Raw genomic sequence first — 26,597 nt, 5'->3', positions numbered from 1 at the left:
ATGTAAAGTCAACAGGTTTTTATTTTTTATTTTTTTACCCAGTCAAGTCACTTTTATTTATATAGAGCTTTATACAATACAGACAGTTTTACAGTGATAACAGGAAAATAATGCATTTCGGCTGATGTTCAGCTGAAGTCAGTTCAGTGTTGATTCAGTTTCGTTGTAAAGTTAGAATGTTAGAGCAAGATTTATTTATTTGCATTCTTCACAATGAATATAGTTATAGTTTTATATATATATATATAGTTATAATATAGTTATATATATATGTGGGTGGGAGACATATAAGCCTGAAAAAAGGTTTTATTTTTTACTTCAAATATTAGGCATAAAAAATATTGAGTTGTGTTGTACTGACTCTTGCTTTTCCCACAATATATGTGGTCTTTTAGATTTTGTATTTGTAATTGGATTTATTCACCAATTTGTTGCATTCGTGCCTAAAATTGTCATATGGTGTGACATAAAAGTTACTCTATATAAAATGAAAATGGGATATACTCTCCCTAATTAACTAACTTCAACATAAATAGTTTTCATTACTCTCTTAAGATTTAACATTTCTTTTGTGCAGATTCATTAGATTTTGTATTGTTTTTCTAAACCATCATGCAAAGTAAGTCATCTCTCCTCAGCCTATCCAGATATTTTAGATTAATTATGTTAAACCCAGTTATAAATCTATGAAAATGCTTGTGACTCTTGCTGATACTATTTCTCTTGTGTTCTGTTGACCTTTTTATGATTTATAATTAAGAAAGTATTTTTACTGGCACAATTCTGAAAGTCACACCAAATTATATAGTGTCACGCTATATGATAAACTGCACCACTCCACAATTTGTCAATGCAAAAAACTGTATTTTATTTGCATTCAACATTCAATTAATTCAATTCAGTTAACATTAATCAAAAAACATACTAACATTGTTTTAAAACTTTTAAAATTATAAGAAACTCATAAATATGAGTAAATCAAACACCATCTCACTTCAAGAACATTAAATTAAGTATAAAATTGAAAAGAAATACATTCATTGTATAGGTAATTTAATGATCACTATTAAACATTCACTATTATCATTGAATATGTTTTGAATAGTTATTTATTTATCATTAAAAAAGGTGTATGTAATATTGTGTGACAAAAATATCATTTGGTGTGACTTAGAAAAACAGTCAAACCATATGATACAGTGTCACACCATATGACGTTTTGCTCAGTTAGGCTAATCTTTTGGTTAACTAAAAACAGCTAGCTTATACTTAGCATGTAAATTGCCACATGGCAGGAATGATTTTTAAGAATTAATAAGTAAAATTTGTATAAAAGTGTTTCATTTTTATGTAAATAATGTCACACCATAAGACACAAAACATTGACCACTAGTGAGCATGTCAGATACAGAGCTTTTTAATTAAAAATTAAAAAGCCAGAACTCAACTCTTGACCTTGCAAACCACTCCAGAGATGAAACTGCAACTTCCTGGTTGAGTGTGGACCTCTTCATCATAATGATATCCAAATTATTACCCGTTCAAAATATAGATTGCAGTGTCTCATCATATGAAGCCCATTTTACGGACAAAATGTATTTGGCCAGAACTTGCTTTAAAATCATACACAGACATCAACACTTTCTGTGTCTGTTGAAATGGCCTAATTCTGTTACTTAAACTGTAAATCTATCAATTATTTATACTTTGCTGATATATATTGTCATATTAGTAAGGTCACACATATTCTGGACAGTCACACCACATGACAATTTTGATGTTTAGATAAAAATTTGAAGTAGAGGTCTTTATACACCAACTACAGCTATGGTATGCTGTAATAATATCTTGTCTGAGGAACAACATGAAGATTTATATTTTTAAAAAATACCCATTTTTATTTGGTTATGACATCATGGACGGGTAGAATTGCATGTCATGTCTCCCACCCATATATATATATATAGTAAGCCAGTGAAAATAAAAAAAAATAAAAATTATTCTGGAATTTAATTAAAAAAGGATATATCAACATTTAGAAATAAATACCCCCCATATTAAAACTATATGCAGATTTCCTATAGCGCCCCCTTGCAGTCTCCCAAGGCTCTGCAGACCCCAGGTTAAAAATCACAAAGATCTGAATGAGTACAATATTAATACAAAAGAAATACATGAAGTTTTGATGGATCCACCTTTAAAACTCCTATAGGCCGTTGGTTATCTTGTCACATCTTCATTGCTCTGGAAGCTGACCTGAATGGTGCCCTTAGATGAGATTTGTTTCTCTTTCCGTGTTTGACACGTGAGAATCAAAAACCACATGAAAATAAAGATACCTAGAGGATGAAAAGAACAGTGATTATGTCATTTTACACTTTTTGAGCCTCTGCTTCACATTGTTCATTTAGGGCCAAAAACACAAATCTAGTAAATAAACATCTGGCACTTCATGCAAAAAGGATACAAAATATGACTTTTTTCAACAAATGCTCAGTGCAAGGAGAAGCTTAATCTTCAGAAAATATTGTTTGTCCACCTCACAAGGTCAAAATATGAATATTTTCCAAAGTTTAAATCTTTTCTGAAATTCTTTTGATATTTAACTCCAATTTTACATTTTGATTTCATTGCATGGTTATTATTATTATTATTTCTTGCTGCCAGAAATCTGACATATTTTTAACAAATTATTTTAAATATAATATCTATGTTGTATTTCCACAAGTGAACATATAGGCAAGTAGTTTTTAGGGTGATAAACTGATAAAGACAGCAAACACACTTTGGTTTGTTAATAGGCCAAACCAAACATGGGTGTCCACTTTTAACCAGTGTTTTTGCATGTAAAAGTGAAACTATTTCTAACCCAAAACATAGCATACCAAATTTCCACAAATTCTTTTTGGTTTATTGACAATGACAGAAAATGTGTGTAAAATCCTAACCTGGCATCAAAAACGCAGAAATGAACGATTGTTAGATTTATTCCTCCTTTTGAAATTATGATTCATAAGCTTGTGATTCAATATTGATTAATTTGGATAAATGATGCTATAGATATATGGATATGCTATAGATATGCTATAGATGCTTTCTCAACTAATGTTGTAAACTACCGGTATATACTGTAGGCAACCCTGTTATTAGAGTGATTTGTTGCATACAACTTTTGAATTATATAGGTTAAGTAAGTAGATTATAATGAATTTATAGTGCTTTTTTATTGCAAAATGCTCCTCTCTAGAGTACATTTTTCTGATTAACTATAGAGTGAATGGCTTTTCTGAAATAAAACTATAATGTTGCCTGACTTTGTTCACTGGCGTGGTTTTACTGACATCCTTCCGTGGTTGAAACACTGATTTGGAGATTATATGAGACATGATTAATTTCAGAGCGTGCACTGTCTTGTCAGTCAGCGCATTATCAGGATCCTCTCATGTTCTGCTGTGGTTTTCACTGCGCGTGTGAAAATGGATGTGTCGTGTGAGAGTGTACGAACAGTGTGTGTGTCAGGCTGAATGCATGAGAGTCGGCAGCCCTCTTTCAAACAGGCTACAATGCGCAGCAGACGCGGCACGTTCTCAAGTTAAAGGCCAAAATAAAGGCTTTTTTCAATAAGGTGAAATAAAAATGAAATTAAATTTTAGGGTGGCCAATCAGATGTCAGTGATGTCAAGAGTCAAGTTTTCAACATGCTCCTGGATTAACATCTTCTTTGATCCTGGAACAATATTCCAATCAACCAATCAGATTGGAGGGACAAGTTTACAGTGTATGTCAAGTTTAGGGTAGGGTTAGGTTTAGGGGTAGGGATAGTGTTAGGACTACATTTTCAGACATGTTGTTCCAGGATCAACAAAAATCCAGGAATATGTTGATCCTTATTTGGCAAAATCTCATCCAGACCCCCATCCGGCTCCGTCACGGCACAACCAGCGCTAATACATGTGCCATTTTCACTTTGAGTATTACTTCTGATTTATGAAGGGAAAATCTTGGGAATTTCATAATGATATGAGATTTTGATATAGGATCATTCTGTGGCTAAATTTTTTGATTTTGATCAATTCTGGTGAGAGAAATACATACATGAAGAAGAAAGCCAAAATATTAAATGTAATAAATGTACAGTATATGCACTGACTGAGTAATTCATGACAATTTTCACCTGAGATTTGCAGCCAAATTACAGGGTGGTAAAAATAACTTAAAGATGGCAGCCAGTTTGCCTGCATGCAACTCAAGAAGTATTAAAGATATCTTAATATCCTTTTAAATTCTGATTCTTAACAAACTTTTCTTTTGGTATCTTCATTTGAAAGGCCCTCGATGGTTCAATCACAGATTTATGGAGATCTTATTGCGGCTTCATGAGGAAATTGATTAATTATACACATTTTCAGTGGCTAAAAACCAAATTTGCGTCTCTTTTTATTATAAAGAGGAATATCTGAACAATAAATAATGTTGAAACTAGACATGTATCTTGATTTTTCTATAAACACAATTGCATAGAATATACTGTCTTTTAAAGTTGGCATTTAATGCGACAAAGATTGCTAAAGTAAACAGATTTTACTTATAGATCTACCAATCTCTGTGTAAAAATAAAATAATGATGCTGCCATCTTTCTAAAGTCCTTTTACCCTCCTGTATTCGGCTCCAAATCTCTGGTGAAAATGGTCATTATGACCCTCCTCTACAAAATAGTGGATTATTCAGTAAATATACTTTCATTACATTTAATATTTAGGCTTTCCTCACTATTTATGTTTGTCTTTCTTCAGAAAAAAATATTAACTAAATCATAAATTTGAGCCTGGGAAATTTCTGATTTTTTTTTTGCTTCGTATGGAAAGTGTCCCACCCTAAGTTACGCTAGCTAATAATTAATAAATAAATAAAATAAAACCTGAATTCACATTTAAAACTTGTAAACTTTTCATGCTATAATATGTTATATCTGATATTTTTCACTCAAAAGAACAGCATTTGTACTTTTTTGTTCTTTTTTTTTGTACCCTGTTCATGAAAGAGCCAGTTAGGCCTGAGTATGCTTGTCCTTCATTAACACATGCTTTTGTTTCAGTGAGCACTGAAACGAGTTCTTACCCTGAAAACTGTTGAGAATGGTGAAAACATAGAGCGAAGCGAGACTCAATGGGCCGTGTGTGAAGAAGGCCAGACCCCAGGGCACTCCCAGTACACAGCAGAGTCCCAGTAGAGACACCCAGTCTTTCCATGCCCTCCTCTGATGGTCTTTATCCTGAGGAGCCTGTGATCTCAGCTGACGCATCTTACGCAGCACCACCGCCAGCATGGCCATGTTGAAGAGCAACACCAGTCCCAGATAACCGTTCACTGTAATGTAGCTCACTATCGGTGTGGTCACCCAGCATCTACACCATAATAAAACACACACGCTCGAGAGATGACGCAGAAAGAGAAGTGCAGTGTCATTTGAATAGATTGACCTTACATTGGTGTGGCTGTCGAGTTCTCTTTATCCATGTGAAAGGAATATTTGCCATACGCTTTAGTCACACCGCATATCACCACTGTGAACGTGGGAACACCTGTGGGAGAAGATTAATACAGTAAATAGATACACACAATGCTTATTCACACAGAGACATCCAGTCTTTTTGAGGTTTAATATTCAAAGACGCTAGTTAGGGGCCAAGCACTGAAGATGCATAAGCACCTATTGTAATAATTGGCGTTATTATTATTATTATTCTTCCGGTTTCTGCTCTGGAAGTTTATGGCCGCCCATGAACTGCTTGTGGGAAAGTTATGAAATTTGGTACACAGATAGAGGACAGTCTGAACATTAACCACAGCAATTTTGGAGTCTCTATGTCAATCCTTCTAGCGCCACCAACTGTCCAAAGTTTAACTTATGTTTCTGCCGTAAGGGCTAAAAAAACTGAATTATTTTTTCCTCTGATTCCTTGGCTCAAGAATGATTCGATTGCATGCCCTGAAGGTGCTGAAAAAGTTTCTTGGCAGCGCCACTTTGTGGTCAAAAGCTATAATGAAATTTCCATGAATGCTAATAACTTTGGATTTAATTAGCTTATTGTAATGATACTGGTCTTAATAGATTCCTTGGGTGGTGTCGAGAACATAGATATCAATTTGCCATGGACTACAACTTCCTGTCCACCATTTTGATTTTCTTTAAAAAACATTATTTTTTCTAACTTATCCTAGGTCGTTCGTCCGATTTTCACCAAATTTGAGTCAGGTCATCTTCAGACCATGCCGGCAAAAAGTTATGGATTTCGTGTCGATAGCCAAAACTGTTTTTGTAAAACGCATCGACAAATTTGGTGGCATGATACCAAAACGACTCTGAGGCTGTATCTCTGCAATGCTTTGGCACGTTGACACCAAACTTTGTATATGCCATTGTCACCTCACTCTGACCACACCACAACAATTTGGTCACAGCACCACCTATTGATCGAAAGTGATAAACCATTAAATCAAATTACTAGTTCCTTTATTTATGATTTTTCAGCCATTTTGCCTAAAATTATCTAAATATGTCTTAAATTGCTCATTGTTGCAGTTGGTCTGAATCTCCTAGCCATGATGGCATGACTTGTCATGCCTTCTTTGTGCTTGGCCACATAATTGCTGATTGCAGCTATATTTCATATTGCATTTTGATTATAGGGGTGGTTGATTATGATTTCACTTTTTTAACTTTAGTTAGTGTGTAATGTTGCTGTTTGAGCTTAAACAACATCTGCAAAGTTACAATACTCAAAGTTCAAAGCAAAGGGAGATCTTTGCTTTTACAGAAATTGCTTTTTAAGGACTACAACAAACGGCTGGTATGGGACTACAGGACATTCCTCCCGGGTTAGTGGCATCACTAACCCTAACATTTGCATAAACCCCGCCCCCCGGAACGCATTTATACACTGTAAAAAAAATTCTAACCCTCCCAAATCAAAAATGTCAAGTGACCGATAACATGAAATTTTTCCATTGGCCCAAGTGAAATTCTTGTTGCAATAGTCTGTTAACATTGGCTCAATGAGAAATAATACGTCAGACTAATTGAAAAATTAAGATGTTATCGGTCACTTGAAATTTTTGACTTGGGGATGTAAAATTTTTTTACAGTGTAGATTATCATGACAGAATCTGCTAATCAATGACTAGAAGAGAACTAAACATAAGCTACATAAATTTATCAACTAAACATTCAGAAATGTCCTGTTGCTTCTACATGTTGTCACATCTTGAGTCTCTCCATTATTGTCTGAATCCGGTTTGAACATAAAAGGCTAAAAGTTTTTGACATTTTCAGTGCATGTCCATGTGAAAGCTCTTGAAGCTCCGCCCCCTGTGCAGCAGCTCATTTGCATTTACAGGAACAGACACAAAACGGTGTGTTTTTGCTCACCCTCAAAAACGTCTCGGTTACGTATGTAACCCTCGTTCCCTGAGTAGGGAACGGAGACGTTACGTCGGATGACGACGAATGGGGTTTCGCTTAGAAATCCTATCATCTTCGAGTATTAAAACACGAGCCAATGGCAAAGAAATGCCATGGGTCTGCGGAATTTGCATAGCGTAACTCCGCCCCGCCCTGGGGGTATATAAGGAAGTGCGCGAGCAGAATGCAGATATGTCTTCGCTGAGGAGCCGAGACTGAACTCAGGCGTTCCAGCGGTACAGCGGAAGTGGCAGGGAGACGTAACGTCTCCGTTCCCTACTCAGGGAACGAGGGTTACATACGTAACCGAGACGTTCCCTTTCGTTGTCACTCCGAGTTACGTCGGATGACGACGAATGGGGTTCCCGTATAATCACGCCACCTCTCGACTGTCTTCCAGTGCCCTGCGTAAGTCTGAGCTCCCTGTCGTGAAACTAGCACGGACGAAGGAGTCCTACTTAACACAGGGATACCAAGGTACACTGGGAAGCATATCCAGTGGAAATATGCAATCATGCCCAACCCGAAGGGGGGGACTTGGAATACACATATGACCCCGAAGGGCTGCATACGGAGTAACACTGGGGTGTCCAGCCGCAGGTGGAATATTTCAACCCCAGGGGTGGCAAGGTGGCTTGCCAAGGGAAAGACACATGCTCAAAGAGGCTTACAGTGGAATACACATGTGGGGGTCGCCCGAAGGGAACCATGCACATGGAGGCACCTAGCCAAGCGCGAAAGCTGCCGGTGGCATAACTCTGGCGTTGACGTCGTCAGTGCTGGAGGAGACTCAGGGCTTATGAGGCTCACCTGAGGAATATCGCACGTATCCCGTCCGTGGAGAGGAATGGCGAGCAAGCGAAGACACCTGAGCAGAATCTAGCACCGGCTAGTTGAAGCGAGTACATGAGAAGAAACTGGCTCTACTCGGAGATTGTAGAATCTCGCGAATGTGTTAGGTGTCGCCCAGCCTGCAGCTCTGCAGATGTCTGTTAGCGAGGCGCCATGCGCTAGAGCCCAAGAGGATGCCACACTCCGAGTGGAGTGGGCCTTCACACCAAGGGGGCATGGTCGACCTTGCTGCTGGTAAGCCAAAGCAATGGCGTCCACTATCCAGTGAGACAACCTTTGCTTCGAGAGAGCCTTTCCCTTCAGCTTCCCACCATGACAGACAAAGAGCTGGTCTGAGGTCCTGAAACACTGCGTTCTGTCTACGTAAGCACGGAGGGCGCGTACTGGACAGAGCAGTGCCAAGGCTGGGTCTGCCTCCTCCAAGGGCAGCGCTTGCAGGTTCACTACCTGATCTCGAAAGGGTGTGGTAGGAACCTTGGGCACATATCCAAGCCGGGGTCTCAGGATCACGTGAGAGTTAGCCGGCCCGAATTCCAGGCACGCTTCGTCAACCGAAAATGCCTGCAGGTCCCCTACCCTCTTGATGGAGGCCAATGCAACCAGGAGTGCTGTCTTCATTGACAGGAACTTAAGCTCCACTGATTGCAAAGGCTCAAATGGAGCGCTCTGCAGGGCAGTTAGAACCACTGAGAGATCCCAAGAGGGTACGAGGGGAGGACGAGGAGGATTTAGTCTCCTCGCTCCTCTCAGGAACCTGATGATCAGGTCGTGCTTCCCCAGAGACTTACCTTCAACTGCTTCGTGATGTGCGGCAATGGCGGCAACATACACTTTCAGGGTGGAGGGAGACAGCCTTCGCTCCAACCCTTCTTGCAGGAAGGAAAGCACGACACTGATCGGGCATTTCGTGGGTTCTTGCTGTTTAGAAGAACACCAGTTGACGAAGAGGTTCCACTTCAACGCATAGGCATGTCTCGTGGACGATGCTCTAGCGGAAGTGATGGTAGCCACCACCGCTGGTGGTAGGGTACTCAAACCTGCCTCGTCCCGTCCAGGAGCCACACGTGGAGGTTCCAAAGACCGGGACGAGGGTGCCAAAGGGTGCCCCGTCCCTGAGAAAGGAGGTCCTTCCTCAGAGGAATTGGCCAGGGAGGTGCTGTCGCAAGGAGTATGAGTTCCGAGAACCAGGTGTGGCTGGGCCAGTAAGGAGCAACCAACATAACCTGCTCCTTGTCCTCCCTGATCTTGCGCAGGGTCCGCGCAAGAAGGCTCACTGGGGGAAACGCATACTTGCGTAGGTCCCGCGGCCAGCTGTGCGCCAGTGCATCCGTGCCGAGCGTGCCCTCGGTCAGGGAATAAAACAGGACGCAATGGGACGAGTCGTGGGAGGCAAACAGGTCTACCTGTGCGTCGCCAAACTGATCCCAAATCAGCTGAACCGTCCGGGGATGGAGTCGCCATTCTCCAGCGAGAGGCTGAACTCGAGACAGCTCGTCGGCCGCCTGGTTCAGGTGTCCCGGGATATAAATGGCTCGAAGCGACCTCAGATGCTTCTGACTCCATATGAGGAGGTGGCGGGCGAGTTGCGACATACGGCGGGAGCGTAGACCACCTTGATGGTTGATGTACGCTACTGTTGCGGTATTGTCTGATCGGACTAGTACGTGCTGACCCCTGAGCAACGCATGGAAGCGGTGCAGAGCGAGACGTACAGCCAGCAACTCGAGGCAATTGACATGCCAAAGGCGTTGGGGTCCTGTCCAGGAGCCCGCGGCAGCATGTCCATTGCACATGGCGCCCCAGCCCGTGGTGGAGGCATCTGTTGAGACAACAACATGCCGGGAAACTCGTTCCAGGGGCACTCCGGCCCGTAGAAAGCTGAGGTTCGACCACGGGGTGAAGGTCTGACGGCAGGCCGGAGTCACTGGGACCCGGAGCTTGCCGTGTTGCCATGCCCACCTCGGGACTCGATCGCGAAGCCAAAGCTGAAGCGGTCTCATATGAAGCAATCCGAGCGGCGTTACTGCGGCTGCGGATGCCATATGCCCCAGGAGCCTCTGAAAAAGTTTCAGTGGGACCGCACTCTTGCCCTCGAACTGGCGAAGACAAGTCAGCAGTGACTGCGCGCGCTCGCTCGTAAGCTGCGCGCACATGGCGACCGAGTCGATTTCCATACCGAGAAAAGAGATCCTCTGCACTGGGCAGAGTTTGCTCTTCTCCCAGTTGACCCGAAGGCCCAGACGAGCTAGGTGCCGGAGCACAAGATCCCTGTGTTCGCAAACCTGGTCTCGAGAGTGAGCTAGGATCAGCCAGTCGTCGAGATAGTTCAGGATGCGAACCCCGTGTTCCCGGAGGGGAACAAGGGCTGCCTCGACGACCTTCGTAAAGACGCGAGGAGACAGGGCTAGCCCGAAGGGGAGAACCGCGTACTGGTATGCCCGCCCCTCGAAAGCAAACCGTAGAAACGGTCTGTGTCGAGGTAAGATGGAGACATGGAAGTAGGCGTCCTTCAGGTCGATCGCTGCAAACCAATCCTGTGGCCGCACACACTCGAAAATGCGTTTGGCCGTGAGCATCTTGAACGGCAGCCTGTGAAGGGAGCGGTTCAGGACGCGCAGGTCCAGGATCGGTCGTAACCCACCCGATTTCTTCGGAACGATGAAGTAAGGACTGTAGAAGCCGGACCTCATTTCGGCTGGAGGGACAATCTCGATCGCACCCTTCGCCAGTAGGGTAGCGACCTCCGCTCTCATGACAGGGGCATTGCCACCGACCATAGTGAAGCGGACTCCGCTGTAGCGGGGAGGAGATCGCGCGAACTGAATCGCGTAGCCGAGCCTGATGGTTCTCGCGACCCAGCGGGACAGTCTGGGAAGCTCTAGCCAGGCCTCCAGAAAGTGCACCAGCGGGGTCATACGAACCACAGACGTTCCGTCGGGGGTGCAGCGAGGCGGAATGACCGGCCCAGACATGGGTGGCATAGCGGCCCGGTGCGGGGGCACGGTCATTAGCCGCGTCCTGCCAGAGGAGGCCAGGGGAGGACCAGCGTCCCACGGGGGCGTGCTCTGGCAGGGGTCTGGCGACAGAGGGGGATGAGAGGAGCGTGGCCCGTGGGCGGCGCGTGCTCTCATCCGCACACTCCGTGTGCTCAGAGATGGGGTAGTGAGTTCTTTTTTTAACCATTTTAGGGTGCTGCCCGTCGTGGGACGAGCAGCGGGAATGGGAAAACCAAGGATTCTCCCCCGGCCCTCCACCGGGGGAAGGAGCGGCCCTGCAACCGGCTCCTGAACAGAACTCAACGCCATCTCTGAGCAGCCCGTCTCAGGAGCGCCGTTTGGCCTGGCGTTTAGCGGGGCACGGGGCGGGAGAGGGCTGTGGCGCCTTCCTACGGCTTCCTCTCCGACGCGACCCGGAAGCAGCGGACTGCTGGGGCCGATCGGGAGGGGCGGGAGCCGCAGGAGGGCGCCCTCGGCGGCGAGCGGGCTGAGGCACCTGTGCCGACGACTGCGCTGCCGAAGCAGCGGGCCGCCGGGGCAGGACGTGTTTTAGAGCCTCAGTCTGCTTCTGGGCAGTCGAGAACTGCTGGGCAAAGTCCTCGACTGCGCCGCCGAACAGGCCAGCCTGGGATATGGGGGTGTCGAGGAACCGGGTCCGCTCGGCCTCCCGCATATCAGCCAGGTTAAGCCATAGGTGTCTCTCCTGGACCACCGAAGTGGCCATCACCTGACCCAGCGAGCGTGCGGTCACCTTCGTCGCTCGGAGAGCAAGGTCGGTGGCGGCACGCAACTCATCAAAGAGTGCTGGGTCAGACCTCCCCTCGTGCATGTCACGCAACATCTGGGCCTGGTAGACCTGGAGTGTCGCCATGGCATGCAGTGAGGAGGCCGCCAGCCCCGCAGCTCTGTAGGCCTTCGCCACAAGGGTGGAGGAGAACCTACAGGCCTTGGAGGGGTGCTTTGGGTCCCCGCGGGAAGAAGCACTCTGAGGACACAACTGCATCGCAACAGAGCGTTCAACCTGGGGAACCCCAGTGTACCCTTTGGCAGCCCCCTGATCGAGAGGAGGCAAGGCGGAGGAGGTCGCCGAGCGATCGCGGGAAGACAATGGTGCCTTCCAGGACCTCGTGACCTCCTCATGCACGTCCGGGAAGAAAGGCATTGGGGTTGGCCGCCGACGCGGATCAGCAGCCGCACCCAAAAACCAATCATCCAGCCGCGAACGAACCGGCCCAGGTGGCGGGGACCACTCAAGACCGATCGCCGCGGCGGCCCGGGAAAGCATGGCCGTCATCTCGGGATCAGACTCGGGCAATGCTGGGACACCCGAGGGTGGCAGCACAGCCGAATCTTCACTTCCCGAGGACTCCTGCCCACCTTGTGATGCAGCAATCGACATTGAGTCTTCCTCTGGAGCGCCGAATGAAACTCGCGGCAAGTCAGAGGACTGTACAGCGGTTTCCACTCGGACGCTCGCGGGTTGCACGGGAACAGAGGGCAGTGTGGAGCGTGGAATAGTCGGCGCTTTGTTCCACACTGTAACCCTCAGATCACCCTGGCCGCCAGCCGAAGTACCAGCCCTCTCGGGACCAGTAGATCGGGGTGCGGATGAGGGGACTCTCACATTAAGATCATTGAGTCTCGATCTCAACCGTGCGATGGGCATGTTCCCGCAGTGGGAACATGACTCATCCACAAACGCTGCCTTAGCGTGCTCAACACCCAGACACACAAGACAGCGATTGTGCCCATCAGAGTCAGACACAAATAGACCGCAACCAGAAGTGCACGGGCGAGGCATCTTTAAAAAGACGTGCCGCGTGCAATGCTCTTTTATGAAAGGAGATTTCTCCGCAGAGTGTTGAAGCGACCAGGGAGAGAACACACAAACTCTGGCAGATCACTGCACAGATCAGCAGGGAATGTGCACTCGCTGGAACTCGCTGTCACACCAACACCTGGAGAGAGGCTCGTCTCGAAGAGATGAAGAGATGAACTCAGGATTTGGCTGTGGAGTGAAGTACATCAACTTGGCTCCGAAGCGAAAACATATCTGCATTCTGCTCGCGCACTTCCTTATATACCCCCAGGGCGGGGCGGAGTTACGCTATGCAAATTCCGCAGACCCATGGCATTTCTTTGCCATTGGCTCGTGTTTTAATACTCGAAGATGATAGGATTTCTAAGCGAAACCCCATTCGTCGTCATCCGACGTAACTCGGAGTGACAACGAAAGGGAACTGACAACTTTAACATGCTATATAAAAATATCTGTTGGGTATTTTGAGCTGAAACTTCACATGCACACTCTGGGGACATAAGAGACTTATTTTACATCTTGTGAAAGGGGCATTATACCACCCCTATAAGTGTACAGCCCTACTTTTGTTTGATTCATCCAAATTTCGCCAAATTCTGTGACATTCCACGTTATACAGTAAATTCCACTTTTAATGACTGGATTCTGTGGAAATTGTAGGGCACTTGAGTAATGTGGGAATGGTGTATATTGACTTCAGAATGTGAATTTGAACTCACCCCATCCCACAAGACTTAGTTTAAGCAGGTATCTCTTGATGTAGATGTTGAAGACCCGCACCAGCAGCAGGTACAGGTTGAAGCCCTCAATGGCTGTCCAAGTGAAAGTGGCTAAAAGACACCAGTGTAGGAGAAGTCCTAGAGCCTGACACACTGACTCAGTGTCCCCTTGACCCGAAAACCACACGCTACACAAGAAGGAGATGTGCAGCAAGAATAAGGAACCAGAGAGCTGAACATGAATGAAGACTGAGTTCTCACATTGCTTCTTCCTGTTGAGAGGATGGTGAGATACATTATGTATATCTGTACCACAGAACATCTCATTCTGAAACTGTCAAGTGTCTAAAAAATGTGTCCGAATTAATAATAAGCTTACCTTTGGCACAGAAACATGACAATCATAAGGGCTGTAAATGCGATTGAAAGGGCTGAGCCAACGTATGAAAGGTAGTTGAGATGGATTATATGGGACCCTTCAGGAATTTGAGGAGTCTTTTCGGAAACATTGAGGACAAAAGAGTGCATTCAAATCAGTCATAAGCAGCCAAGCTTAATCTGAAAGTCAGTGTTTTTAAAAACAAAAAAGGCCATTTTATGACAAATGCACTTACAATGAGCACTGCAAAAAAGCTCAGATGATTACAACTGCACACAAAGTCTCCGTTGTCAATGCTAGTCTCACAGCCGTCTGTCCTCCAGTCACCTGACAAACAGACACACACACACATTGCATGTACACTAAGTCAATGCAAAAACATCTATTCGAATGAGAACTGTCTGTAAATAAGGACATTAGTTTCATAATGACTGTTACAAAATACAGGTCATTCTCAGGAAACACTGATGTTGCAGATGCTACAAATACTGTTCCACTTTATTTTCTTGTCTTCACACTATCTTTCCTGTCAACATCAGGTTAACACAAGTGAAACCCCCGTATTAATCAACTAAACTTTAGTTGATGAGAAGAGGCTTGGTTGCAGAGGTAGTTAGTTACAGAATAAAAAAGAAAATCCACATGAAGTCATGCAGTCTGTGATGGACAGATTGTTAATACAACTGTTCCATGACAGAAAATCCAAATGTTCGCCAAACATTCATCGACCTCAAACATGGCTTAGCATTTAAAAAATGTAAGTAGTAGTCTTAGCCACTTTACACTTATACTTAGCCACTAAATTTGTACATTAAATATTTTTAACCTGCATTTCTCTCTACCCACCTTATTTTTAACGTAAGAGCATGTGCGGCCATTTGTAACTTGAATGTGTGGATGTAACCAAAAAAAAAAAAAAAAAAATGTTTTTTTTCAACCATAGTGAACTTCTCAAAAAAAAATCCCATGGGGTTAAATGTATTTAGTTATCATTATATAGTAAATACTTACACGAGTCATGTAATGTTGGGTATAGGATCTTTTATTTAAGGTACTTCGTTTAGAGGGACGCTTATTGATGTTGCACGCTATGTCTTTGGGGAGTGCGGGAATTACATCAGCCTCAGACAGTGTTGCCGAGTCTGTGGTTTTCCTGCTGAATTGGGCTACTTTTACACTGTTGCTGCGGGTTGTTGTTTTTAGTCCATGAATTGAAGTGACCCCAGAATGCGACTGTTACCCACCCGGAACATGATTTCTATCAGGGGACCCGGAACGTGATTGGATTAGTTTCGAGCAGTAATTGTTTTGAGAAGTAATTGGGCTGGTTTAGAGTAGTAATGGGCTTGTTTTGAGTAGTAATTGGGCTGGTTTTAAGTAGTAATTGGGTTGGTTTTGAGTAGTAATGGGTTGGTTTTCAGTAGTAATCGGGCTGGTTTTGAGTAGCCTAGTAATTAGGCTGGTTTTGAGTAGTAATTGGGCTAGTTTTGAATAGTAATGGGTTGGTTTTGACTAGAAATTGGGCTGGTTTTGAGTAGCTTAGTAATTAGGCTGGTTCTGAGTAGTAATGGGTTGGTTTTAAGTAGTCTAGTAATTAGGCTGGTTTTGAATAGTAATGGGTTGGTTTTGAGTAGTAATTGGGCTGGGTATGAGTAGTAATGCTGGTTTTGAGTAGTAATTGGGTTGGTTTTGAGTAGTAATTGGACTGGTTTTGAGTAGTAATTGGGTTGGTTTTGAGTAGTAATTGGGTTAGTTTTGAGTAGTAATTGGGTTGGTTTTGAGTAGTAATTGTACTGGTTTTGAGTAGTAATTGGGTTGCTTTTGAGTAGTAATTGTACTGGTTTTGAGTAGTAATTGGGTTGGTTTTGAGTAGTAATTGGGCTGGTTTTGAGTAGTAATTGTACTGGTTTTGAGTAGTATTTGGGCTGGTTTTGAGTAGTAATTGGGCTGGTTTTGAGTAGTAATTGGGCTGGTTTTGAGTAGTAATTGGACTGGTTTTGAGTAGTAATTGGGCTGGGTATGAGTAGTAATTGGGTTGGTTTTGAGTAGTAATTGGGTTAGTTTTGAGTAGTAATTGGGTTAGTTTTGAGTAGTAATTGGGTTGGTTTTGAGTAGTAATTGGACTGGTTTTGAGTAGTAATTGGGTTGGTTTTGAGTAGTAATTGGACTGGTTTTGAGTAGTAATTGGGCTGGGTATGAGTAGTGGTAACCCTTCCTTTTACAGTCCCCTAATTACTAGGTATTTACCTGGTAAATATATGGTAAGTTATAGTTGGTTATTGGTAATTACCACAGGTAACAAGTATGTAAATGCAGAGAAACTACAAACTAATTACTAGGTATTTACCTGGTAAATATATGGTAAGTTTTAGTTGGTTATTGGTAATTACCACAGGTAACAAGTATGTAAATGCAGAGAAACTACTATTTACCTGGTAAGCATATGGTAAATTATAGTATTTTAGTGTGTAATTACTTAAGGTGATTAGTATGCAATTACAGAGAAACTACCAGGGAAAAAAACACCACTGTTAAATATCAACTCAACAAAGTACTGTGTACTTGTTACCTGTTTAGGCTTGTAATAACTCAGATTTAATTGTGTACTTCCTCAGAATGTAGGCAGACTATTTTTAGAAACACCTCCAGTATTACCCATCAATTCAAGTTAGGTTTGTAGTTATCCTAGGGTTATGTTGGTAACAGTCCATGTTTATTTATTACTATCTTGAAATTAAAAGGTAGTTTTCAATAAATTACCTTGTCTTATAAATTACCTTGTTGTTCATTGCTACACCCATTTATAGAGGGTTAATCAAATAATTTACCTTACACTTACCTGGTAACTACCCCGCAGGAACAGTTTCCCTGATGTCATGGCACATCTTAAATACTGGGTATGTTCTTGCAGATGTTTTTACAATTTACTCAGTAAGTAAAGTGCAACTGTACTGTAAAATGAAGCCTTGTTTATTTCCATGGTATTACCGGAATTGTACCATATAACTTGATCATTCCCTTTATATAGTCACAATTTTTTACCTCGTATGTCCTGCAACGTTACCAAGGAAAACATGACAATTTACTCAGTAAGTAAAGTGTAACTGTACTGTAAAAGGAAGCCTTGTTTATTTCCATGGTATTACCAGACTCTTACCACATCCTTTGCTACTGCTTAAACATTTTTGAAATCACAAACTTTTACCGTGTGTTCTGCAGCTTAACTAAAACATTCCAGCCTGGTCTCATTGTTAATACGTAGTATTAATACGTAATTTTCAAAGATAGAAAACTACATAGGCTACAATTATGAAGAAAAACAACATACGTGTAATCACAATAATTTATTTATTGCGAAAATGTCAAAACCGGTACCAAAGGTCGTTCACATGACGATGTGTTGCAGTCACAGTCCTCTCTTTCAGAATAATAGTTTTGAATGAGGTAACTTACAGAGCAGTATTTAAATGAGTAATCCATGAAGTTACAGACTGCGCTGTTGTGGTAGTCTGTGAAATTGAGATGAAGATCGCTCACTGGATAAAGGGCTGAATTTGGATCTCTTTTTTGCAAACGTATGGATTCTAAAGATTTGGATTATATCAAGTAGGCTATAATAAAATTGATGTCTTTTGTGAATTTATGTTGGGTTTTGGTGTATCTATTGGAGAAAACGCATTTTCTGTCTCACTGTAAATAAACTAAATATTAAAATGGTTAAACGATTAAATAAGGTATTTTTAAGGTTTTAAAGTGTATTCTTGTTTAACTGCATACGGCTAATCCTCCGAAACGAGTTTGCAGCAGAAGGCACGAACAGAGCGAAATGTTATTAGTCTATTTCTTGAGTAAACTGCATAAATGCGACTGAAAACGTAATTGATAAGACATTTGAATGCAATAGAGTCAAAACATTAATGCCACGATTTTAATATGCATAAATAAGAATACGTACAAATATGTACGTCGGTAGAGTTGTTCATGCGTAAATAATTTATGTTTTTGTGCTGTTAATACAAACATTTTACGTTTTAGTGCTGTAAATACGTCAGTATTATACGTTTCTGTGTGTATAAAACGTAAGTAAATGTACGTATGGTAGAATTACACTTTACGTAAAAATACGCAAGTATTATCATGAGATCACGTTGAACATTCTCAGTAAGTAAAGTGAAACTGTAACGTTACTGTAAAAGGAAGCCTTTTTATTTCCCTGGAATTACTGGGATCTTACCCTATAATCTGTAATAGCTACAGTTACGTAGCTATTACAGATTATAGGGTAAGATCCCAGTAATTCCATGGAAATAAACAAGGCTTCCTTTTACAGTACAGTTGCACTTTACTTACTGAGTAAATTGTCATGTTTTCCTTGGTAACGTTGCAGGACATACGAGGTAAAAAATTGTGACTATATAAAGGGAATGATCAAGTTATATGGTACAATTCCGGTAATACCATGGAAATAAACAAGGCTTCATTTTACAGTACAGTTGCACTTTACTTACTGAGTAAATTGTAAAAACATCTGCAAGAACATACCCAGTATTTAAGATGTGCCATGACATCAGGGAAACTGTTCCTGCGGGGTAGTTACCAGGTAAGTGTAAGGTAAATTATTTGGTAACACTTTAGAATACTGTATCTTACTTTCTGCATAACTAATAAGTAATTATTGAAGAACTAATAGGTAATTATTCATTAACTACTTCTTCACAACTGTTAACTACTAAGGAATTTGTGTTAACTAATCAGTATGTAATATATTTTTATGATTGTGTTCAGTAACAGTTAGTTAATCAATAAATAATTAATTCTGTCATAACTCTTGAAGAACTACTACTAATTATCTACTAATTAAGGTTCAAGAAAAATAACTAAGAAGTAACTACTAATGAACAGTCATACAAAACTAACCTCAGATTAGTTTTTATATTTTATATACAGTACTGTGTGTGTCTGTTTTCCTCAGCATAGAATGCCATTGAGTAAATTCATGTTTGAGGCAATGACTGAGGGAAACTGAAAATATAGGGAACTTATTAGTAATTCATAAATAATTATCAAATAATTCCACAGGAATTACTTAGAACCTGGAACAGTATTCTAAAGTGAGAATATAGGGAACTCATTAGTAATTAATAAATAATTATCAAATAATTATCCAGGAATTAGGCTACTTATAACCTGAAACTGTATTCTAAAGTGAACATATAAGGAAATTAATTGGTAATTAACAAATAATTATTAGATAATTCTTCAGGAATTACTTGGAACCTGGAACAGTATTCTAAAGTGAGAATATAGGGAACTCATTAGTAATTAATAAATAATTATCAAATAATTATCCAGGAATTAGGCTACTTATAACCTGAAACTGTATTCTAAAGTGAACATATAAGGAAATTAATTGGTAATTAACAAATAATTATTAGATAATTCTTCAGGAATTACTTGGAACCTGGAACAGTATTCTAAAGTAAGAATATAGGGAACTCATTAGTAATTAATAAATAATTATCAAATAATTATCCAGGAATTCGGCTACTTATAACCTGAAACTGTATTCTAAAGTGAACATATAAGGAAATTAATTGGTAATTAACAAATAATTATTAGATAATTCTTCAGGAATTACTTGGAACCTGGAACAGTATTCTAAAGTGAGAATATAGGGAACTCATTAGTAATTAATAAATAATTATCAAATAATTATCCAGGAATTAGGCTACTTATAACCTGAAACAGTATTCTAAAGTGAACATATAAGGAAATTAATTGGTAATTAACAAATAATTATTAGATAATTCTTCAGGAATTTCTTGGAACCTGGAACAGTATTCTAAAGTGAGAATATAGGGAACTCATTAGTAATTAATACAGAATTGCCACATACTTCTGACTCAAATCAAACTTACTGTAAAAAACACATTATTAACGGTATTATCTAAACCTTTGTAAAATAGATAAGTTATCATACATTATGATACATTTTGCTAATTAAATAAAAAGTTTGCTTATTTGCAGATCAATATATAGCCTAGTAAATGTCTGCACTTATCTTTCTTATTAGTGCTGAAGAATGACTAAAACTGTCTAGAAAATAAAATAAAAAACATTGATCAGTGCTTTTTACTTTTCAAGTAATTACCTTATACTTTTACTAAGGTAATTTTGAAAATGAATAGGCCAATAGTTTATAATTTTACTGGAGTAATATTTTATTGGGTTATCTGTACTTTTACTCAAGTACTTGATTTGTGTACTTCATCCACCACTCCACTGCTAAAATAAAACGGTTTATTGTAGTAACCACTGTGTATGACTGTTCATTAGTAGTTACTTCTTAGTTATTTTTCTTGCACATTAATTAATAGATAATTAATAATAGTTCTTCAAGAGTTATGACATAATTCATTAGTTATTGATTAACTAACTTAAACTTAACACAATCATACAATTCTATTACATACTAATTAGTTAACACATCTTCCTTAGTAGTTAACAGTAGTGACTTAAGTGTTAATAAATAATTATCTATTAGTTCCTCAATAATGCCTTATTAGTTATGCAGTAAGTAAGATACAGTATTCTAAAGTGTTACCAATTATTTGATTAACCCACTATAAATGGGTGTAGCAATGAACAACAACTATGTAAGACAAGGTAATTTATTGGAAACTACGTCTTAATTTCAAGGTAGTAATAAATAAACATGGACTGTTACCAACATAACCTTAGGGTAATGGGTAATACTCCAGTAATGGGTAATACTGGAGGTGTTTCTAAAAATAGTCTGCCTACATTCTGAGGAAGTACACAATTAAATCTGAGTTATTACCAACCTAAACAGGTAACAAGTACACAGTACTTTGTTGAGTTGATATTTAACAGTGGTGTTTTTTCCCTGGTAGTTTCTCTGTAATTGCATACTAATCACCTTAAGTAATTACACACTAAAATACTATAATTTACTATATGTGTAGTTTCTCTGCATTTACATACTTGTTACCTGTGGTAATTACCAATAACCAACTATAACTTACCATATATTTACCAGGTAAATACCTAGTAATTAGGGGACTGTAAAAGGAAGGGTTACCAAAACTACTTTGTTGTTTAGTCCCTTCCAGAAAACACCATTACATCACAATGTAACATAACATGCCTTTATTTTACTATTTTTGAAACAGTTCTGACCAAGTCCAACTAAAATCCAACAAAATAAACAATGAACAAATAAAATATAAAACAACATGAAATTAGATCATTGACAGTCTTATATTAAGAATGTATTAAACCAAAAACTTTTATATTTTTTAGAAATGATGTGAATTAAAACAACCACAGCAGGCAACAAGTTGATAAATTCTGTCAAATTAACTAATTTCATTTAAATTAATTATTTATTTAGTTATTTAACAATTAAGTTAATTTAAATTGACCAAATAATCCATTTGTTTTCTGACAGGGAACACATGGAACGAATCACCGGTCCACATTTTGATTGACAGCCACCACAACACAACAGTGAGCCATTGACTTCCATAGTACTTTTTTTTTCCTACTATTGAAGTCAATGGCTCCAGTTAACTGTTTGGTTACTGACATTCTTCAAAATATCTATCTTTCTGTGCAGCAGAAGAAAGAAATTCATACAGGTTTGAAACAACCTGAGGGTGAGTAAATGATGACAGAATTTTCATTTTAAAGTGAAGTATCCCTTTAAAAAACGGCCGTTGTATTTGTACTTCTGACGAAGCGCTGGTAAATACAGGGGAAAAACTACGGCGCAAAAAGAATAAATAAAATGCTTTCTTAATAAGGCAAAAGAACACATGCACGTTTTCTTAATATGATAATTAAAAACCAATAGACTGATGAAAATGCGGGACATTTTCTCAATATGCAATGTGCGGGACAAGGGGTGAAAATGCTGTACAACACATGTTCTCTTCTTAGGGCCGGTTCACACAGAACGTGTTTTTGCTGTTAAAAACACGAGACGCCGGTAAATGGAACGGAAAAAAAGCACAAGGTCTAGAAAAGTGATTTTTTAAAGGGGTGGTTGATTATGATTTCACTTTCTAACTTTAGTTAGTGTGTAATGTTGCTGTTTGAGCATAAACTACAACTGCAAAGTTACGACGCTCAAAGTTCAAAGCAAAGGGAGATATTTGCTTTTATAGAAATCGCTTTTTAAGGACTACAACAAATGGCTGGTCGGGACTACACGACATTCCTCCCGGGTTAGTGACATCACCAACCCTAAAATTTGCATAAACCCCGCCCCAGGAACACCATTTATAGATTATCATGACAGAATATGCTAATCAATGACTAGAAGAGAACTACACATAAACTATCTAAAATCATCAACTAACCATTCAGAAATGTCCTGTTGCTTCTACATGTTGTCACTTCTACTTGAATCTCTCCATCATTGTTTGAACATAAAAGGCTAAAAGTTTTAGAAATTTTCAATGCATGTCTCTGTGAGGTAAAAGGGCACAAGCTGTTGAAGCTCCGCCCCAAATTAATATCATAAAGTTGTGACTAGTCAACGAATGGCTTAAATGAACGACTACCAGTTGACTATGAAAATCATTCGTCATGGGCAGCCCTAAATAAACTTTAACTACATTGAAAATCAAGCTTGGGTAACCTCACATGACACATAACCATACAGTGGTTAAATAAGACCAACTTTGCCCTTTTTTTTTCCTGTCAAAAAACCTCAGACAGGAGTTGCTTTCCATCAACTATCTGCTATTTTCTCACAGAACGACTTACTTGATCTTCATTCTTGTTGCATACAACCCTAAAGTATTTTGAATTGGCACCCGACAAGAAAGTTTCGTGTTTTTTAGTAGTACTATAATGTGATTTAATAAAAGGAACCAGAATTCAAAGAATTTAAATGAATTCCAATTTTACAAAATATGACGGGGCTGAAATAATGAGCCTTCAGGTTAGGCTTAAAGGTAGTAACCATGAATTACTATTGGTACTAGATTTTGCTTACATTTTGTGCACTGGTGTAATAGTTTCACAATCAACCACAAAAAAAAAACATATTTTTGACGACTAATGTGTATATTAAGGGGCTGTTACTTTGGGCCTGAGGTGGGAAAAAATCATTTCTTCAAATGAATATTTCAAATAAAACACGCACATGCACATTGCACTGCTTTTGGCATTGACTTAGATGCTGTAGGATAGTACATTTGTTTCAGTTTATGCAGAGAGGTTTCATGCTTAATAATACATTTTTCGCTCTGAAGATGGTGTGAAAATCATACTGACCTCTGCCGTTTTCATCGAGATGCCAGTAGACACAGAGTCCACTTTCATTCTGCAATTATGAAGTTGTACTTTTATAGAAGTGAAAACTGACAGTTGATAAATAAAAGCCACAAGGCCAAGCTGTATTTTTACTGTTGCATTAAAGCATCTTACCTCATTGCTATTCTTGAATCTGAGCTGAATAGGCTGAGAAAGATTGTGAATTTCATTCTCACCAAGCCAAACTCCCAACACGTTTCGCCCATGCAATACTGGGTCTGTCTCATTTGGGTCACTTCCCTTCTGTGTCAATAGCAAAATGACAAATGATCCGAAGAAAAAAACAATGTTATGACATGCAGATGTTCCACAAAGAAGATAAATGCACATTTAATTTGACAATTAAACAAGTCTTTGGAGGACAGACATAAAGTAGGCCTACTTCTGTGCACCTCGATGTCTGAACTGCTGCTTACCCTGAAGATGTTCTCATTGAGAAGAGACACAATCAAATTCACTTCTGAATCTTTGTTTCCCCCCTGTTCATTTATGCTCCTTTGTAATGCTTCGGAGGAGATGTTGATTGTACATCCATTTTCTGCATCCTGTGATAGGTGCCGAAACAATGTTGAAGGCACAAACCAGTGCGTGACCTATGTAATGTAAAAACCAAGACCATATGAAACTTGAAGTTCAACTTCTGTTAATATACAGTTTGTTTTTACATGCTTATCAATCAGACCATTGTCTAATTTGCCATAATATGCATCAATATTTTTAGAACAGCTAATAAATATACATTTATATGATGTGACTATTCATGTACTTTGTCTGTGGATTGTATAATGTTACATATATCATGTTTAAGAAGTACCGATATTTAATCTTACCTCTGAGGAGGGAATTTTTTTAAAGCAATAGTCTGGCCTAATTAGTCGCGATCTTGTTTGGTTGCATTTTCTCATGCTCTGTTCTATACACCTGTTAAAAAAATACACACAGCCAAGCTTTCTGTTTATACATCATTTTTGACATCTCAAAATGTTTAAATCATTTAAAAACTTTTCACTTGTTAAAAGATGTTTGGATAAAATAACTTACAGTGGAATTGGAACATGTTCAGATTTTTCACATTCGTCTGGAACCTCATGACAAAACAAAGCCCAACCTGTAGAAACCGATGTTATAGGTGGTAAATATTCTTTGTATTAAATTAAAACCCAAACCTTTAAATTCAAACACATATTCACAAAGATTGATAAAAATTCTTACATGCTAGCAGTGCTGGTTAGTACTGAATACATGTAATCTGGATTACGTTATCAGATTCTTGTAATTAGATTATATTACGTTTTAAAATACTCGTAATCAGACTACAGTTACTTTTTTACTGATTACATGTTATTCTCACAATGGCAGTAAATTATTCATAATTCATTGATTCTCCTTTTTTAATCTTTCAAATTTTCTAATATATGTACTTGAAGTACCCCATGAATGATCAAAAGTAATCAAAAAGCTGTTCGATTATATTACTTTAAATGTGTAATGGAATCGATTATGTTATAACTTCAATTTTTGTCATGTAATTTGGAATCAGTAACTGACTACAACTCGTAAGTAATCTACCAGCACTCCAAGAAAGTAAATCACAATAGTGTAAACGTGATTATTATCAACATTTGTTGAGTTGATTATACTCCTAATTGGGAGCTGAAATTGATACTCACAAGTTCCAGTCCATATTGTGGAGGAATATATCCAAAGAACTAAACAGCAGAAGCCTCTCATTTCTCTTGTTGAATGCTCTACTCCTCTAGTGCTAGTGGCATCTGTCAGCCTCTCTGAAAAAGTGTCATGTGATTCCTGTGGCTTCCTGTGCAACATATCTGTTAACTTCAGGAACCGTTATGCAGTTTACCAAGAACTTACCAACACAAACCTATGTGATCTTAAGGTGAAAACAATCCAGGCATTACTAAATTAATAACGGATAAATAAAATAAAAAATCAATAAAACTATTAATTGCATTATTTGTTCGGAGTATTTATTTACACTAAGAGTAAAATAGCCCGTCTTGTTGGCAGAGGCTATTTACACTAACTGCCCACTGGTGTCGGCTGGACAGGACAACACTACAGAAGACGCCGGACTGTCGATAGTGTAGGCCGGGGTAATGTGCGTGAAAGCAAGTTGATGCAAATCAGCCTTATTTTGAACTCGCTTTACTCCCTTTTCCCATCACATATTAGATCGGAAAGGCATTTATTATCAATAAAAATTAAGAAAGCATTCAAAAAGTGGAATTAATGTGTGTTTAATAATAAAGTGTTTATCGGTTAGGGCTAGGGAGGGCTTTTTATATGCCATAAGGCGGCATCCATTTAATAATTTTAATAAATATAATAATTTATACTCTATATGTTATTATTGTACACCGTTTAATGTATAACAACACTGAGGTGCAAATATATCTCCCACTATTTATAAGTATAAATAGCATTTACATATACTTATTGCAAAGAAAGTACTGCTATTTTTACATATATAGTGTAAATAGAATCTATCGCCATTTTCACTTAGAGTAAATTGCATATCGCAAAGAAAATATGATTTTTTTTCACAATGCCGCTGCATTTGTTCCATGTTGTATATTGCTTTAAAATAGCATTGTTGTAATGTGTTTCCAAAATAGGCTGAAACGTTCATTTTACATTTATAGATTTATTAATAAATTCAGCAACACTAGAACAATTGTTTTTTTTTTGTTTTTGTTTTTACAAATCACAGCTTTTATTACATTTATTAAATATAATGAAGTAGATATAAGATGAGATATGATAGAAAATAGATCAAGGTTTTAGTGTGTATAGTTACAAAGAGGGAACTGCATTTCTTTAATACGATGAACTGAAATTATCACAAAGGAAGTACACTTCCAAAAAAAAAAAAAAAAAAAGCAGACTGGTCGTGATGACACTTTCTGAAGGTTGCGATTCTTGTAGGTATGTTGCGGTGTTGAGTGTCAATTTTAAATAAGCCAGAGTGCATGTCTGTGGGTCATTGGGTGCAGATATCTACAG

At 39.6% G+C, this 26,597-nt stretch overlaps 1 protein-coding gene across 1 annotated transcript; it reads right to left on the bottom strand.

The window, feature by feature from the left end:
* Window positions 1-846: 846 nt before the first annotated feature.
* Window positions 847-25,328, bottom strand: adgrg3 (adhesion G protein-coupled receptor G3). Its single transcript, XM_081358969.1, has 12 exons — window positions 25,244-25,328; window positions 24,615-24,681; window positions 24,404-24,494; window positions 23,990-24,166; window positions 23,688-23,816; window positions 23,535-23,583; window positions 14,464-14,555; window positions 14,229-14,344; window positions 13,850-14,121; window positions 5,487-5,583; window positions 5,120-5,406; window positions 847-2,339 (listed from the first exon to the last, which is right to left on the bottom strand). Exons 1-12 carry the CDS (start codon window positions 25,302-25,304, stop codon window positions 2,221-2,223), a joined length of 1,557 nt encoding a protein of 518 aa, XP_081215095.1. The 5' UTR covers window positions 25,305-25,328; the 3' UTR covers window positions 847-2,220.
* Between the last annotated feature and the right edge of the window lie 1,269 nt (window positions 25,329-26,597).

The sequence above is a fragment of the Scardinius erythrophthalmus genome (genome assembly GCF_964197995.2).
Source record: "Scardinius erythrophthalmus genome assembly, chromosome: 2".
NCBI lineage: Eukaryota > Metazoa > Chordata > Actinopteri > Cypriniformes > Leuciscidae > Scardinius > Scardinius erythrophthalmus.
Note: the sequence above shows the minus strand (reverse complement) of the source record. Positions and strands in the feature narration are given on the sequence as shown.

Excerpts from the sequence above, each read along its gene's own strand:
- adgrg3 (XM_081358969.1), bottom strand. The coding sequence starts at position 25,304 with ATGAGAGGCTTCTGCTGTTTAGTTCTTTGGATATATTCCTCCACAATA. Across the intron at positions 14,345-14,463 it reads GCTTTTTTGCAGTGCTCATT|ACTCCTCAAATTCCTGAAGG; the intron begins GTAAGTGCATTT and ends GTTTCCGAAAAG. Across the intron at positions 5,407-5,486 it reads AACTCGACAGCCACACCAAT|ATGCTGGGTGACCACACCGA; the intron begins GTAAGGTCAATC and ends ATTATGGTGTAG.